This window comes from Danio aesculapii, chromosome 12 (assembly GCF_903798145.1).
Source record: "Danio aesculapii chromosome 12, fDanAes4.1, whole genome shotgun sequence".
Classification (NCBI taxonomy): domain Eukaryota; kingdom Metazoa; phylum Chordata; class Actinopteri; order Cypriniformes; family Danionidae; genus Danio; species Danio aesculapii.
In genome coordinates this window covers 31,854,898-31,873,129 of record NC_079446.1, presented here as the reverse complement: position 1 = coordinate 31,873,129, position 18,232 = coordinate 31,854,898, and the positions used below count along the sequence as shown (strand labels likewise).

Here is an 18,232-nt window from a genome sequence, read left to right as displayed (position 1 = left end):
TGTCATAAAGTGTGAATCATCTCAGACTGGTTTCTTGAACATGACAGTGAGTTCACTGTACTAAAATGGCCTCCACAGTCACCAGAGCTCAATTCAATAGATCACTTTTTGGATGTGGTGGAATGGGAGATTCACATTATAGATGTGCAGCCAATCTGAAGCAACAAATCTGAAGCAACTGCCTCATGCTGTCATGCCAATATGGACCAAAATCTCTAAGGAATATTTCCAGTTTATTATTGAATGTATGCCAAGGATTCTGAAGGCAAAAGGGGGTCCAACCCAGCACTAATAAGGTGTACCCAATAAAGTGGCCGATGAGTGTATGTATGATATGAATATGGCATATAATATATAACAGAGTGCAAGCATATGTGCCTAGCATAATTAATAATTAATCTTCAGAATTATGAATAGTTGTATTCTGGTGTAATCATTGTCCTTGGCATTGAGGGCCAGGACTAAATTTCAAGTCTAGTAAGGACTACCACCCAAAGTCTATACAAAACATAGCATTTTAATCAACAGTAGGCCCATATATTATAAGATATGTATATATTTTTAGAATTTTGAGAAATTACAATAATACTACTAATTAAAAACATTTTACAGCTTACAATATTGATGTAATATCATATCATGAATTTATTATCAAGATACATATTGTTTCGTGACTTGAGTGTATCCTTACACCCCTAGAAGAAAAGTACATTGAACCATTTTTATAAAATTGCATAATTTGTACACAATAAGATCACGAACAAAAAAAGTCTATTATGAAAACAAGATTTAAATATCATATGAAGTAACACAGCGTTAAACAATTGTTATTCTAAGATAACCTGCCTTGTTTGCCAGTTTTAAAATCACCTGACTTCCCTCTTGTTTTGTTGATTTTCAGCAAATCATCATAAACCACTTTGATCTAGATTTCAAATCTACTGTAGTCAGTTATAGTTAGCACATTTAATAATACTGCATCCAAGCATCTCCAATACTCTCCCATGTAAAGACTCTCCAGAGATTACCCTGCCTGCTTGTTTCTGCACCTGTCTTTCATGTGGACTTTTCTTTCTGACCGAAGGGGGATTCTTCCTCGAAACCGATCTCTCGCTGACCTCAGCCCTGCTCAGCTAGAAAAGGAATTCCACACGTGTTTGCCTGCAGGAGTAATGGTTTTAAAAGGGTGTGGAGCTCGCTATGAGGTTTCCCAAATCAGCCGCTTCATAACATTACTAAATTCCCCACTGATACCCTCAATGCAGTGACAGCCCCTTGGCAAACAGAGCACTGATCCTCTCCTCACACTGAAACATACACACACACACACACACACACAGGGCTGATTATGGCTAGCGGTAGCTTGTGAACCATAAAGTTGAATGATGACGAGAGGTTATAGACAGACGGCTGGGAAAATCTCCTCTTAGTTGAATTATATTAAGTGGTTTGATTGAAACCTCCTGCTTGACATGACATGCTTATGCCTCTCGAAAGCAAAAGTGAGGCAACAAGGAAGGCTAAGTGATGTGTATATATACAACTGGATGTCAGGAAGTTGAATGTAAAAGCTTGCTAGAGACTGCTCTGCAATAAGTGACACAGAACAAGAGTAAAAGATATGTGATCACTGAGAATGGAACAACAAAACATTGATTTTATTGGATAAATAAGAGGATTAGAAGGCATTGTTTTTCTCACATTGACCCTAACTCACAACTCCCACACTTCTTGCTTAGTCCCACCCTTGCTTTTCCGACACTCAACAGAAATACAGAAACCAGTGTGTTGAGTTCTCAGGCATCTGATAATGATTAAAATCAAAACGAAGGCATTTCAGGGTAGTGCCAAACAATCTTCTTCTCCAGCCACTTCTCAGGATCAAGACCATGTTCACATCCCAGATACTGAATGCTGAGACTGAACTCCACCCTGGGCTTGCTTTCATATTCAGATCCACAAATCACACCATCTTCTCCTTAAAAAGAAAAGCAAATGTAGTCTGAGTAGGAAACCGTTCAAGTAGAAGGCATAAATAATAATAAAGAACCAGTCTTTGAGACAAAAAGTGAAAATATGCAAGTGGGCAGGAGACCAAAAGAACACCCAGAACATGGAAAATCCCTCGTTCACATGCCAAAAATCCAGTGAAGGGAGAAAAAAAAAACTCACCAAGGCCTGAGGTAGACAGGGTAAGGAAAAAGGAAGGAAAATAATCTTCTTAGTCTTATTAGAAGCAGGATTGGCTTTCTGAACTGCTATCATCCACTTCATGTATGGGTTTCTGTCTTCTGAGTCAGTTACAGACAGTCAGCATAGGGAAAACACTGATAAAATGTATCAGTTTAAATATACTATGGGAGTGATTACCACATAATTATATAATTCAATTACATTATATTAGAATATAATTGCTTGCAGGACTAGTGCTGAAAATTTCCACCCTACTATTCTGAAGTCCCTGGCCTCTATGCTATTTTAGTGTGTTGCTATTTTCAGTGCAGCAAGTAGCTGTGAAACTGCACAGCATGCAGCCTTGTGTTTACAAGTCAAGCTCAACCTGAAACACTTCATGGTACGAGCAAGCAGTACAGAGGTGTCATGGGGCCTCCCTGCAGTTTGGGTCCGAGCAGGCTTAGAAATGAGGAAGAACAAGATGAAGAATCCACTGGAGTACTGAGAGTACGAGTAGAAGAGAGTGTTTTTAGCATAGACAGGGCCGTCCTCGGGAAGAACTGTGAGTATTTTCGTGCCCTTTTCCGATCTGGGATGAAGGACAGCCAGTTGAATGAGTTCCACCTGCAGGGAGGTCTGAAAGCGAGGGGTTTCCTCATAGCCATGGCGGTTTCTCGAGGTGAGAGCCCAGTTATTCGAGACCCCGACGAAATTGTGGAAGCTGCCGAATGTGCGGCCTTTCTCCAAGTGGATGTCCTAGTCCAGCACTTGATAGACATTCTTGATACCGACAACTGCATTCTTTTATACCACACATCATCGGTGTACGGCTTGTGGAGGTTGTTTCACAGTGCTGCAGTGTATATTTGCGATGCTTATACCGACCTGCAGGACGCTATCGAGACACTCCCAGAAGAGCTGATCAGCTACGTGGAGTCCCTTTCACCAGCATCATTTGTTGCCCTAGGGACTCATTCCCCATCAATGAAGATCCTGCAGGACTGTTACAGGACTGTGTTTTACCTTGATGAGAAACCAGGTATTTGGAAATACCTGACTGATCTACCCACAGAAGCCAGCACCTCCATGGCCGGCGTGGCCGTCGTGGACAACCGATTGTATATCATTGGAGGAGTGCGAGGAGTTAGCAAGGAAACAGTGGACTTGAGCTTCTGTTACAACACAGAAACTAACACTTGGAGTGTGTTTGATGGTCCTCAGCAGTCCAGGTATGACTTTACCCTGGTGGGTCACAATGGAAACTTATATGCCATTGGAGGAGAATTTGACAAAAGGATCATGTCCTCGGTAGAAGTATGTGATGTTTCCACAGGCGCCTGGAGGTTTTGCAAGCATGCGCCTCGTTCGGTGGCTGCGGCGGCTAGTGCTGTTGCAAGGCGTAGGATATTTGTGTGTTTCTGGAAGCCTCCGGATACTACAGACATCTATGAATATGCACCAAAAAATGACGAATGGATGCTGGTCACCACTATGGTCAAGCCTCAGAGTTACGGACACTGCATGGTGGCTCATGGTGACAACTTGTATGTCATGAGGAATGGCCCTTGTGATGACTTCCTGCGCTGTCTCATGGACTGCTACAATATTACTACAGGTCAGTGGACGGCCATGCCCGGACACTACGTCAATAGTAGAGGCGCCCTCTTCACGGCTATGGTGAGGGGGAGCTCTGCATTTACCGTCAACCGCAATTTGACCTTGGAATATGTCATTTGTGGTGACAAGTGGAAGCCTCGCAGACAGATGACAGGTTTTCCAAAAAGTGGCTCACTTTGGACCTGCTTGCTTAGACTACCAAAGAACATACATACACAGCAGGAAGCAGATGCAGAGGAAGCACTGGAGATGGACGCTAATTTGGAGAGTGTTGAAGATGATCTCAAAGAGGCAATTCATCCAACGTAGGGTAGACTGTTGTACCCAAACCTTTTTTTTCTGCTAGGCCTCTTTTTTGTAGAGAAAAGCATTTTTAAGCCCCCCTCCAAACTATATTTCTCCACAAATACAAAATGAGAAACCTTTAACTTATTCTGTTGATGGCAAATCATCAGTGTCATGTGATTCTTTAGAATTGATTCTAACATGCTGAGAAAACATTTATTGTTATTACTTGAACTTTTTAAAATACTTTGAGGAATTTATTTATACGGGCTGCACGGTGGCGCAGTGGGTAGCACATTTGCCTCACAGCAAGAAGGCCACTGGTTCGAGCCTCGGCTGGGTCAGTTGACGTTTCTGTGTGGAGTTTGCATGTTCTCCCTGTGTTCGTGTGGGTTTCCTCCGGGTGCTCCGGTTTCCCTCACAAGTCCAAAGACATGCGGTACAGGTGAATTGGGTAGGCTAAATTGTCCGTAGCGTATGTGTGTGTATGAGTGTGTATGGGTGTTTCCCAGTGATGGGTTGCAGCTGGAAGGGCATCCGCTGCATAAAACATATGCTGGATAAGTTAGCGATTCATTCCGCTGTGCTGACCCCAGATTAATAAAGGAACTAAGCAGAAAAGAAAATGAATGGATTGAATATGTATACATACCCACATAAGACATGAACTTGACAGCAAAATTCTATAGGACTTTTAAAAATACTGTAATGAGGACAGTACTACTTAACTACATGGCATGTCACTTTTCAGCTTCATATTACCAGAAGGCAGAATTTTGAAGCACACAACACTCTGGTCGCTGTTCATCCTAGGATGAGAGAGGGCTCTTAATTTCTTCCTGTCATTTTAGAACTATACAAGGACTTTTTCTTGTCTATACAGCTGATGTTGTATTCTGTATGCATCAATGTGTTATTTCTGTCAAAGTAAGCTATATCTTTTCTGGAGTAAGCTACATCAAAATAGAAGAGCGTATCAGTGTACTGTTTGGATTTGTCTACACATCCAGAAGACAGCATAACTGATTATAGATTGATTTTAATTTTAGGTAGATTCATTGTCTGCATACATCTACCTGGCATTGCCATTCCTTTCTCAAGGTTGTCTGAATAGTGGACATCCATGCCTCTTTTTTTGTGGCTACCTGTGATAGTGCATTTTGATTCTTCAGTTGTGCCATCAAGTGGTCTGTTAATTCATGACAATAACCACTATAACAAACTGCTCAAGTTGAGTACTGTGGGTCATTTTGAGGTAATATGGTCAAGTTTTGAGGTACGAATGAGTACAGTACTGTACAGTACGCATTTATTTCCATTTTCACTGTCAATGGAAAATAGCAAACCATACTACATTTTTGGTGTCTTTTCCTAAGAGTATCTATAGCAAAACTGTATTGAACCAAAAGGGTGGAGCTAGCCCCTCTGCTGAACACTACTGATTTACAGAAAATCGTCACCAAGAGTGTGCAACAAGTTAAGAGAATGACAACACAGTCGTTTTTAAATACACAGGCAAAACACAACACCATAATAATACAATGACTACATGAAATTGGAAAAATTGTACATTGTGATCTTTTTTTTCTCTGCGATATAATTTCACCAGATGATCTAAATAGCTCTATTTGGAAAGTCAGTACTTGGGATAATTTTGTAGGGGAATGAAATATAAATATATTTTTATGTACTGTATTATATACATAAACAACAGTCATAAATAAACACAACTGAGCAAATATTAAAGTGAAATAAACTGTGCTTTATGATTTTCTGGAAACAACAACAGTATTCAGGTGCAGAAATTAAATAATCAGATGTAAAATAGCGCTGTATAGTCTTTACCATATATATAATTTAATTAAATTAATCTTTATGAAATTTCTTTATGGACTACTAAAATTCTTTAAACTATTCAAATGCTCGCACACTCACAGGCCCTAAAAACACATGCAGATCATAAACTTTCACTCTATTATGGTTCAATTCTGCAGTGTTTCCACAAATCTTGTATGTTTTGACCTGTAGTTGGTTATCTATAATCCTAACTCAGCATTGCATGTCATGCGATGTGACTACTGCGGACACACCTATTGCGATATCGATGCTCGATTGATATATTGTGCAGGCCTAGTGTGCAACAGTGAATGATGCTAAAATTAAGTTTGTTATGTTCTTGTGACAAACAGCTACATGCCAAGAAGCAAGAATAGAATCTGATGTACTGTATGTCCTCCATTGTTGTTTACCAACGTTTTGCCATACACCAACTTTCTGTCATACACCATGCCTACCAAGTAAGGCTACTATTGGCTGTGGAAATGCAAGCCCGATCATGGTGAGTGTAATGTATTGTACTCTACTGAACTGTAAATTTAGTACAAATGAGGCATAAAATATGTTAAATATAAATTTTGAAGAGGTTTATTTAGGCTGCCAGTACACTATGCTTAAACCCAATTTGAGAACAACTAGGGTAGTGAATCAATTTATTTAATTTGCAATTGTAATTAAAGGAACTGCGTGTCTGTAAGGGAAACTTCTGTCACCATTTACTAATTTTACTCACACTATTATTTCTATTACGCAATAAAAAAATAAATAAAAGATTGTATGGACTGCAAAGTGAATGGCAGGTTCATTCTTGAATATTTAAAAAAAAAAACAGAGGAATGATGACAGAACTTTCATTTTAGGGTATACAATCCCTTTCAGTTATCGAAACGCACATCTGATGTTTTAAAACAATAATTAAATTGTCTACTACAGCTTTTATAGTGAGAATTGCAATAAATAAGCAGCTGTGAGCACATCTACCGTCTCTCGTTCCCACACATATGCTGTCGTTCATATACGCACACGTGTCGGTGCTCTAACTGCGGTTCTCCAGCCTCTATAAACAGTTCCCCGATCGCTTGTGCAGCTGCTGTTAATCAGGCCCAGCGCCCCGCAGATGGGTCTGAAGTTCAAAGTCTTCTCACTGGAGAGCTTTAATACTCTCCATCCTCCTGTCTGTCTGTGTGTGTGTCTGACCAACTGCAGACTCCCACAGCAGCACACGATTGCTACAGGAGCTGCAAATTATAAGACTTCACCTCTTTTTTTTGCCTATTAATCCAGTGTTATCTTCATGGGTAAATAGAGTTTCTAATCAAGGCAGAATTTATTATCGACTTACAGGACTGGTTATTTGGCTTGCTTAAAAACAAACTCACTACCTTTTTTGAGCGTGAGAAACAAATATTTAAGAGACATGCGGTAATAGCCACAATGCAAGTACTTTAAATGGCAGACAATGAAGGCCAGAAAGACTTTAGTGGTTTGAACTGTAGTTAATATGACTGCATATGAGATAAGCCTAGATATGTATTTATACATTTATAGCATATTGATTGTATTCAAAATAACAAAATAACACACCACAAAGCTCTCATTTCAACTAAACTACAATGACATCTAAAAAAAAATCTAGGGTTACACTTTATTGTAGTGCCCTGTTTTTTGCACAGTGAGTCTGTTTTGATTTTGTGCAGCTATTTTAGTGTTGCACAATATTAGATTTATGCTGATATTCAATATGCCAATGTTTTCTTTGTAAGAGTGTACAAAGAGCTTTTGACCATTTAATGAACTCAGACTTATGATTTTATGACCACAATTAATGATTACCCCTTTTTAATTCCACCAACAAAATTGATTATTTTCTTTAAATTGTTAAATTGCTCAATTTACAAGCTTCCTGCTTGCACATCTACTAGACGTAAGAGGTGTCAGAATCAGACTCAGACTCAACTTTACTATCCCGTTTAGGGAAACTAAAATTGCAGCAAGGTGCCAAAACACCGGCGAAGTTCCATGTACACATTACCAAAATATTACCACACAACTAACAATACATAATTTTTTAGATGCATCTCCCCAGGGTTGGGTCGATAGTCGATGCCATCGTCCATTGCCGATGCTGAGCTGGCATCGTGATCCTTCGCACCACCCCCATCGCAGCAGCAACCCACCCGCAAAAAATACACACGGCTCTGTTTACAGCAATATGTCATAGTTTTAAAATGGCATTTTAGGATGAACACGAACCACGTCCACACTGGCGTTTCATCTAGAATTTCTGAAAAGCCCTCCTTCCACACTATACACACACACTCCGTATGCTCGCGTATGAGCTCCAGCAGTCAGCGGGTGCTTTGAGCACAAAACCCCAGAGAGCAGTGCACGTCGGACAGTTTATCAAAGATGTACCGCTGGATCGCGTCTCACTATAGTTGTTAAACCTGATATTTAATTAATCTTGTCTCTATCTAATGACTCTTTGGTCTTTTGAGTCTATCATGTAACATATCACAGCACCAGTACACTGCTTCAATTTTTCGCTTTCACGCTTATATTTAGTAATTTTAGCGAAAACCTCAGATACTGTTGGTTAGTTCCCGTTGGTTGTGCACCTTTTTTACCAACCAAGTTTGTTAACGCCATTATAATGACACAGATCTATTCATGCCAGAGTCCAGCAGAAAAAGTGATTGACAGGTGGTTATTTGTGTGTAACTTATCTTTATTTATTTATTCAATTAAATTAAATTCACCTTTATTTGTATAGCGCTTTGATTTGGTTATGAGTAAAACTAAGACCATGGTAGTTGAAACAGTAGGCTACAAATAATGAATTCATTATGATTGAATTATTCATAAATAATTAATTCACCGCCACCAACGACGACGATGCCATCGTCCATTGCAATGTTTCACATTAGACATTGTACAACGCCAAATTGGTCGACATCGCCCAACCCTACATCTCCCTCCCCGCTGGACTCATTTAATGACCTAATGACCACCATTATAAACAAATTTATAATTCTATTTGTCCTGCAAATGGGAACTCTAAAATGACGTCCTGATCCGAGGTACATAAGATACCCTGAGTTCTCTTTAAAAAAGAATTACGGTAATTTACCATTGGACCAGTTTGGTTAAAACTGATGATCTTGCCTGTCACCTTCACAAGGCTACTCAACCTGTTCTTATTTGACAGACTCAGATTACTGTACCAGGCTACAATGCAGAAAGATAAAACCGATTCAATAAATTATTTATAAAACAGTGTCATCATAGAGGTACAAACCCAAAATGATCTAAGTTGCCTCCGAAATAACAGTAACAGGTGTATATTGGTTAACAGTTACAACTGTGACTGGTAGAATAAACCATTGTACAGTTGTTAGCAATTGAAAACCACCAACTTATATCAACAACCAACAATATTTTTGTATTTTAGATTTTTATTAGTGTAAAAAAAGCAAATATTCACTTTAAGAATGAAAACACTGCTGATCTGATCTCATGGCTAGCATTCTTGGCACTCAAGTAAGTTATTTTAGTAGAATTTGTCATTCTGACAATGTGTAATATCCTTTTTGTCTTTGATACATTTTTTTTGGCCATTTTTTGAACATTCTGACCGTGTTGTGCATCCCTAAGATACTAAGCAAGTGAATACATTCTGTACATGTTGAAATGAAGTTAAAACCATGCTAAAGTAACTCACTGGTCTGGGAGGAGGGGGCTCAGGTGGGTTCTTGACAGAAATGGGTTTACTGGGATCTCCATTGGCTTCAGGTCTGTGGTCTGATGAACAAAGATCATACAAAAAAACACAAAGGGTTTATTGTGAGCACCAATTAAAAGCATTCAAGATGTGTATGCAAGCAACAAGCTAAAGTCACACTTCTGCTGTTCATCTGCCACATGAGCCAATGTCTGGGCTCTGCTAACACAGCCTGCAGCAGTCTCTTAGAGCTGATGGCCATATTCAGTGGCTTCCCATCAGACATTCCTTTAACTTCCTCTCCAAACGGTAACATCTGGGTTGCCAAAGGAACGTAAGGCGAAAGCTAAACCTGCACAGCAAGGGCTAAGAGTCACCCAGGAGTCAAGACACTATCAAGTGCTGCTTTTAACTCATTCTCACCATTTCCATGCTTCTAGGTGCCCCATAAGTGTTTCATTGCAAAAAAGCATTGCATATTAAGTAATTAGTAAAAATTGCATTACAGTTAGAATATCAGATCTAAAATGTAGTTATTTAAAAAACTGTGATGTAAAATTTGTGACAATATTAAAACGTATGCACCATAAACAGTACATATTTTAGTGAAGATTGCATTAAAACTAGACTGTTTAACCTTAAGTTAGTAACACTTCACAATAAGTCTGTAATGGTTAACATTAGTTAATGTATTTACTAAAGTGAACATACAGTGTACAATACATTTTTACAGTATATATTATCCTTTGCTAATGTTAGTTAATTGAAATAAAGTTGTTCATTGTTAGTTCCTGTTAACTCGCAGTAAATTGCCCAATGTTAGCAAGCATGAACTATGATAATAAATGCTGTACAAGTATTGCTCATTGATAGTTAGTGTTAGTAAATACATTAACTAAAATTAACTAATGACATTTTTATTGTAAAATGTGAACCTTAAATTGAGCTTGTTTGGAGAGTTTTTAAATGAATTAACAAACGCCCGATAGCTCTGCCCCTTCTGCTTCGTAAGCAAAATTGCCGTTGTTGAATGCGTGAAGTGTCCATCATTCCACACTTCATTTTACCGGTTGAATGAGTGTATCATCCGGGTAATTAATGTGCACTTACTATTTGTAAAGTTTTCAGTGTGAATGCACTACTTACACTATTTATTCTATAAAGCATAAGTATGCGATTTGGGACGCACCTATTGGCTTTTACAGAGTTCGTTTAGCAAAGCCTACAGCGAACGAAGTTTGGGGACTACAAAAAAATACATCCGGGTTAATGAAGTCATAAACCCTTCAGGTTATACTCACACACCCTGCACAGCGAAGGGGCGTAGCCAGAGGCATTGCAATGCTATAGCAGAGAAAGCTAAAATGCCATCCAAACGCTGCTACAGAGCTTCCTCTGTTTCTGTATTTGGGCTTTCAAAGGACACGACACAAAGACAGAAGTGCTAACAATTTAAATTTTGATTATGTCCCAGAGAATTATAAAAAATATATATAGCTAGCATTTGACAAAGGAGAACTTCCAGAATCTCTCCCAGTTCAGTGCTGGAAAACTCCTCAAAGAAGGAGCAACTCCAACCATAATAGAAGAAGCTGTGGATTGTGAGCCACAATCTGTAAGTGTTTTTATTTGTTAAAATTGTTCAATTACATGCATAGTTTCTAGTGTTAACGGTATGTTGTAGCGAGGACGTAAACAAGGATGGAAACAATGGAAAATTCTGTTTAGGACCGTTAACAATTTAGCTACAAATTCATATTTATCAGTCAAACCGCTGTAAACACCCACAATCTTCAGCAGAGCTACAATATCTCTCTATACAGCCACTTTCTGTGAGTTCTACATCTCAAATACCGAACTCGCAAAAGATATGTGAACGCTTATATTACTTACACATGCTTATTTCCTGAATAAGTATGTAAGACACTTTTTTTAAATTTTATTTTAGAGAGCAGGCGAGAGGTTCAGCTGTGTCCTCTTCATTTTATGTCTGATTCATGCTTAAACTGATACGATTAACAGCTACAGTGACTGACAGTATTTACACAACGGCAAAGCTATTAGTGGCGTGACGCTTGCGGGTGGAGCCGATCCGCAAATCCCAGCACATTATGTTACCTGACCAATCAGAGCCTCATGGTGATGAGCCTTTGGAGGAACTAGGAAATATAATAGTCATTTTCATGTTAGCTGAGTTGCTGTATATATTTGAAGTAAGATATATGAACAAAAAACAACGTGATTTTTTACAAATGAACATGAGCACACATTGCTTTGCACCCCATAAACAAAACCAAGCCTTAAAAATATACTCTGGACTACCCCTTTAAAACATCATTAACAAAAAATGTGGCCAACAGTCCGAGGTTCATAAAGAAGCCATAACAGCACAGATTGACAACAAAAATTGCTTTAATATTATTCTTGAAATTGAAAATTCAGAACCATCGTTCTTACATTAAGTTTTATAATCAAGACTTTTTTTTATCTTTCAAAAAAATATATAATTCTACAAATAGAATAATTAGATTTTTTTTACTTTCAAAATGTTCTGGTTTTTTTTTTTACAGTGCTGCAGTTTAATACTGATAAACCCAATGGCAGACAGTTGTGAAAATATTGACACAAACAGGAAATGATAAAATCATGGTGTGAAAAATTACATAAATAAAAAAGTCACAATGCTGAGCTTAGTCTTCTCATTAACCTAGTGACCTATCCTGATCTGATCCCACGACTCTCTCTCCAACTTTGCTTTCTGTCATCATACTGTCCTGTCAAATTAAAGGCAAAACCGCCCCCAAAAATATTAAAGTAAAATAAGAGTTTATCATCATGGTGCCATTGGCTTAGTCACTTAGTCATGCGAGCAACTTTTTGTTGTAGACGGCTGCGATGTGAATGTTAAGTCTGGTTTTATTGTTACTCTTATTCTTCAGTGAAATCTAAACAAAGCGGCCTGTCCTCAGATGGGGGTCTGGCAGAGAGCGAGAAGAGGACACAAGTTACTGAGAAACAGACAGGAAATGGTGAAGAGTGGGGGAGGTGAGTTAGGTTTAACACTTCAGCCAGTCAACTCTCTAAGCCTGACACACACACACACAATTATGGCACAAACATCATCAGTGTGAGAAAGACATGTTTGCATCCACACACCTGCAGAACTTAATGAAAGTAAAGTTTATGGCTCACCTCTGTTTGTTCGGTCCTGGTTTTGACATGTGACGATGACCTTGTTCATGTAGATGTATTCTTCATCTCCTCCTGCTGAATAACAGGGAATAAAGAGTGGGTTAGACATTTGAACTACTATGCACAAAAGTTTTTTTTACTGTACATTCAGCTTGTGCAAACAGAAGTCAACAACACACTGAAAAAAATGATTCTTTGGATTTACTAAAGTTTTTCAAGGTAAGTGGTTGCAAACAATGTAAAGTACAGTATATGAGCTGAATTTAAACAAATTCAATTTAGTAATGTTCAAATTTGTTTGTTTAAATTTAGCCTATATAAGTTATTTGAAACCACTTACCTTAAAACAATTTAGTAAATCCAATGAATAATTTTTTTTCAGTGTATTTGTGCAGCCCAGTCTCAAGAGATTATGTATTTTGTCAAATAGCAATTTCAAGAAAATTGGTAGGATGAGACTCCTGGATAAATGCATGATTTGTCATTTTAAAAAATAACCTACAAATGTAACCCCACCTGTGTAAGATGCAAATGAAATTAAACAAATTCATGCTCAGTTAACATTATTTTTCTGATATGTAAAATAGATATCAGTTGTCAGGAGACATTTGTAATTTACACAAAAAACGTGACTGAAATTGACAAACCAATAATTATTTTCATGTTGTCACTATTGACTATTAAATGGCTGCTATTAAAATTCTATACTATTTTTTTATAAATGAAGTAAAAAAAAATGAAGTACAAACAAGTACACTATTTCCTAGGCATAACATTTAACATTGTTAGTAATTCAATTATTTGATCCTTTCTAAAAAATATTGGGATAGATCATGGCAAATATATATATATATTTTTTTATACATTTGTAGAATAATAATTAACAATTAAACAATCAGCACTGTAAAAAATGTTGAGTTCCACAAAATCAATTTTCGTCAAGACAACATGAAGGAATTAAGTTTACTATTTAGTTCTTACAAATTAAAGTGGATTGAACATAACACAATTAAGTTGTCCTCAAAAAACTCAAGACTTGTTGTTTCAGCTCATTTTTAATAAGGCAAGGCAAGGCAAGTTTATTTATATAGCACATTTCATACACAGTGGCAATTCAAGGTGCTTTACATAAACAGGAATAATAGAGCCAAGGATTAAAAAATTTAAAAACAAATAATAAAAGTGATTAAAATATGTTAAACAGGTTATGAAAGAATGAAAAAGAAAAGAAAGACATAATAGTGCGATCTGTCTGACGTAGCACAGTGCTCATTCAGTAAAGGCACAGCTAAACAGATGTGTATTCAGCATTGATTTGAACGTGCCTAATGTTGGAGAATATCTGATCATTTCTAAAAGCTGATTCTAGCAGTGGGGGTGCAGTAGCTGAAGGCGGATTTATTCTGCTTTTACTGTACTCTTGGAATTTAGATCTGAATAAAGATCTGAGTGATCTATTAGGTTTGTATTCAGTGAGCATATCTGTAATGTATTGAGGTCCTGGGCCATTTACTGATTTATAGACAAGTAATAATACTTTAAAAACTATTCTGAACTGTAACTGGGAGCCAGTGTAGAACCTGAGGACAGGTGTGATGTGCTCTGATTATTTGCAGCTTTCTGGATGAGCTGCAACTGTCTGACTGTCTTTTTGGGAAGGCTAGTGAGGAGTCCATTACAGTAATCCATCCTGCTGCTGATAAAAGCATGAACAAGTTTCTCTAAGACTCTAAGACAAGTGTCTCTAAGACTAAATCAGCATACCAGCATCTCAAAAACATTACAAGAATTAGATGCTTTGTTTCCAGTGAAGACTTAGAGTCTAAGTCTTCACTGGAAACAAAGCATCTAATTCTTGTAATGTTTTTGAGATGCTGGTATGCTGATTTAGTTACTGCTTTGACATGACTATTGAGGGTTTATTAAGGGTTTGACCCTTAGAGCCAATGTCTGCATTCACCTTGAGAACCTCATCTCTGTTCCCAGATGCAATGACTTCAGTTTTTTCTTTGTTAAACTGAAGAAAGTTTTGGCACATCCAACTGTTAATTTCAACAATACATTGGCTGTCAATAGGGCTGAAGTCATTAGGCAGTAAGGCTAAGTAGATCTGAGTCTCATCAGCATAACTGTGGTAGGAGATTTGGTTCTTTCTTATTATTTGGCTCAGATGGAGCATATAAAGGTTGAACAGGAGAGTTGCCAGAATTAAACCTTGTGGGACTCCACATGTCATGGGTGCCCTATAACTGTCCACTGACCTATAAGTAGTTTGAACAAACAACAAAGGTCATTTTTTTTTTTGAGTGAGTGCTGACCAAGTTATCCAACATCATAGTGGCTGATAATCAGCGATATCAATATTTTGACTATTTCAGAAAAAAAACAACAACCAGTATTCATTCATTATTTATTTTGTCTAATTTTTTATGCAAACGTTAAACAATTCATTTTATCATTTCGCTAACATCACAAAAATGTTACTTTTACATTTTCTGTGAATGTTCTGAAAAAATGTTTTGGTATCACTGTGTGAAAGGGGCTATAGAGTACCCTTCACTAAACAGGGTCATTAGGACCCACACAGACCACAGGTTGAGCGCCCCCTGCTGGTCACACTAACACCACTTTCGGCAGCAACCTAGTTTTCCCATGTGGTCTCCCATCCAGGTACTGACAGGCCACAGCCCTGCTTAGCTTCAGTGGGCGACCATGTGAGAGTTGAAGAGAGCTAGCTGCTGGCAATAAAACATTCTAAAGTAAATAAAGCATCTGTGAATGCTCTACAAGATCATCTGTATGAATTTGAGGAACTTTGCCTATTTATGCAACAAAGTCATACAATTCTACTATGACAAACATATATGAGAACTTCTGAAACCCCTATATACTGTATGTGAACTTACTACAGTAAAGATACTCAGTCCCACTAAAGTAACCTCATCTGGACCTTCCAGCACTTCTTTGACTTATCCACCCCCTCCTTCTCATATTTAATGTTTCTCAGATCTGTATACGCTTTCATCTCTCACTTATGTTACCAAACGTAATAGTTTTTTGCTATAGAGAAGAACAGTGAGAGTTTTGTGTAAGGGTCCAAAGGGTCTCCAGGGCCCCTCCTTCTGTACACATCAAAGACAGGCCAGTGGGACGCATGGAGAGGTCATATTCTTCTATTAAAAAAAAGTGCTGATTTAGGCCCAGTCTGTATGAGATGGTTTTATAGCGCGTTTTGAACATTCACAATAAGTTAGATGATCTAAATTAAGTGTAAATACAAGATGTTACAATGGGAGATGTAAGAAACATGGCCGGTAACAGCTTTGATGCATTTTTGGAAACCCTGTGATGAAGCAAAAAAGTATGTTTCGACAGTACAGTGAAAACAGATCAGGATTTGGAGGATGGAAATGAAAGCTATTTATAAGCTGCTACTAAAAGGAAGTGAGTGTCCCTGGTGGATAAAAACAGCCTTGGAAAATGATACAGTTTGGAGCCAGAGAAGGAAGTGCTCAAGCCCGAGAGCAGAACATGAAAAACCTACAGCCATGCTTGTGTGAAGAAAGAAGCACTGCATGGACCAAAATTATGGGCTTCTTAATAAGACAGAACAGAGCAGATTCTCTAAACAACACTGAAACTATAAATGTGCACACGACTGTTGCGCCTCGTGAGGATATTGTGCTGTGCAAGTGATCTGCTGAAACATATACGAGTGTTTCTAGAATTGCGGGTGCAGTTTGCAACATAGATAAACTTATTATTCATTGTTCAAAAACTTTAATAAAACAGTTTTTACAAATAACACTAATTAAGGTATCTCTAAATAATAATAAGTGTGTCTCAAATCGCATACTTGTGCACTATTCTACAACATTTTATAGTATAAATAGTATAAATATTAGTGCACTCGCACTGAATTATTCCTTTTATTCTACTGTAAAAAATGCTGGGTTCCACACAATTCCTTCATGTTGTCACAAGTTCAAGTCAACTTACAGTAAATTTCAGTGGATTGAACATAAAACAATTAAGGCCCAATCCCAATTCTATTTTTATACCCCTTCCCCTTGGCCCTTGAAACGTCATCGTATGTCATCGCGATCTCTTTGCTTCATATGAGATCGACGATCGCGACAGCTGCAGTTATTCCAGTTGCATTATTTGTGGGTGTTTATCTTCAGGAAATCACTGAAGGCATATATCATGTTATTATAATGATATAATGTGGCAATAAGCTTGTAACTGTACTCTGCATTTACACGGTGGCCATATTCATCTATGTAAACCAGTGTTCATTTTGACAGCAAATTGTGATTTATTTTTATTTTTAGTCTTTTGACTAAAATTCTGTTTTAATTTCTGTCATATTTTAGTCTTCTGGATAGTTTTAGTTTTTGTCTAGTTTTAGTCGACTAAATTTCATAAGGTTTTAGTCGACTAAATCTACTCTATATTTAGTTGACTAAAATATATTTGATATAATTTAAGTGCAATTTAATTAAATATTTGATACATTTATTTATCTTAAAATTAAATAAAACGGTCTCATTAAAATATGATAGATTTTTCATTGAAGACCAAAAATTAGATATGCATTGTTTATTTATATCATAAGTAAATTGTAAAATGATGTGTCGGCAAGAACAGTAGACTTCTGAAAATGCAGGACTTTATTAGAAGAATTATTTATTAGGAGAATTATTTAGCAAACCCTTTATTTTAATGTGATAAACAACTGGGCTTTTTAACCAGTCTGTTGAACAGTTTCATGCAATTAAATCTTTAAAAGGCCTTAAAATAGTTTAACTCCACTTTGCAATGCCAGTCTATAGCAAGCTTTACTGTTGTAGATTGTTACAGTACATGGTGCTCAGCTTTATAGAGTAAATAAGTAGAGTAATGACATATGACTGGCAAATGTTAATGTGTTATCTTGTAAAATGTGCACTCAGTCCCTTGGCTCAGTTAACTCACAAAAAGGAATTCTAACACAAAAATGTATGTAAAAAATAAAAGTGCGCCTCACTTCTAGGCAGTTTCGTTAGAATCCGACTCCGCTTTAGATTAGTTGTTTTTATCAGCTTTTTCCTCCCCATACGGTATACAGACTTTTTGTCTTGACATCAAACGTGAATCTTTTTTTCTCTCAGCTGTTGCCATCTCATTATACAGAGTTTAATCAAACAGACAGACGCCCCTATGGATGATGATGTAATCGCGTCCCGCGTCTACTGTGGATCAGTTACTTTTTAAATGTGTGTGTGTGTGTGTGTGGGTGGGTGCGCGCATTATGCATTACACAGCAAGATTAAATCTGATTGGGTATTTTCCCAAAAACGTCCTTCAATCACATTCTCGTCTCGTTTTTATCAGTCAACGAAAATGTCAGTATAATTTTATTAT

At 37.5% G+C, this 18,232-nt stretch overlaps 2 protein-coding genes across 6 annotated transcripts in view; one reads left to right on the top strand and one right to left on the bottom strand.

The window, feature by feature from the left end:
- Positions 1–18,232, bottom strand: part of afap1l2 (actin filament associated protein 1-like 2) — a 77,979-nt gene that overhangs the window by 23,219 nt on the left and 36,528 nt on the right. For 3 of the 5 annotated variants that reach the window (XM_056468914.1, XM_056468915.1, XM_056468917.1), the window contains exons 3-4: positions 12,827–12,901; positions 9,635–9,714 (exon numbers count right to left, since the gene is read on the bottom strand). In XM_056468914.1, coding sequence (XP_056324889.1) covers positions 9,635–9,714; positions 12,827–12,901 — 155 coding nt within the window. The remainder of the gene's footprint in view (positions 1–9,634; positions 9,715–12,826; positions 12,902–18,232) is intronic. The other 2 variants (XM_056468916.1, XM_056468918.1) reach the window with 1 other exon arrangement.
- LOC130238037 (kelch repeat and BTB domain-containing protein 13) lies at positions 2,565–5,307 on the top strand. The gene has a single exon (XM_056468921.1). It carries the CDS (start codon positions 2,602–2,604, stop codon positions 4,099–4,101), a length of 1,500 nt encoding a protein of 499 aa, XP_056324896.1. The 5' UTR covers positions 2,565–2,601; the 3' UTR covers positions 4,102–5,307.

What these genes read in the sequence shown, in the direction of transcription:
- LOC130238037 (XM_056468921.1), top strand. Translation starts at nt 2,602, where the DNA reads ATGGGGCCTCCCTGCAGTTTGGGTCCGAGCAGGCTTAGAAATGAGGAA.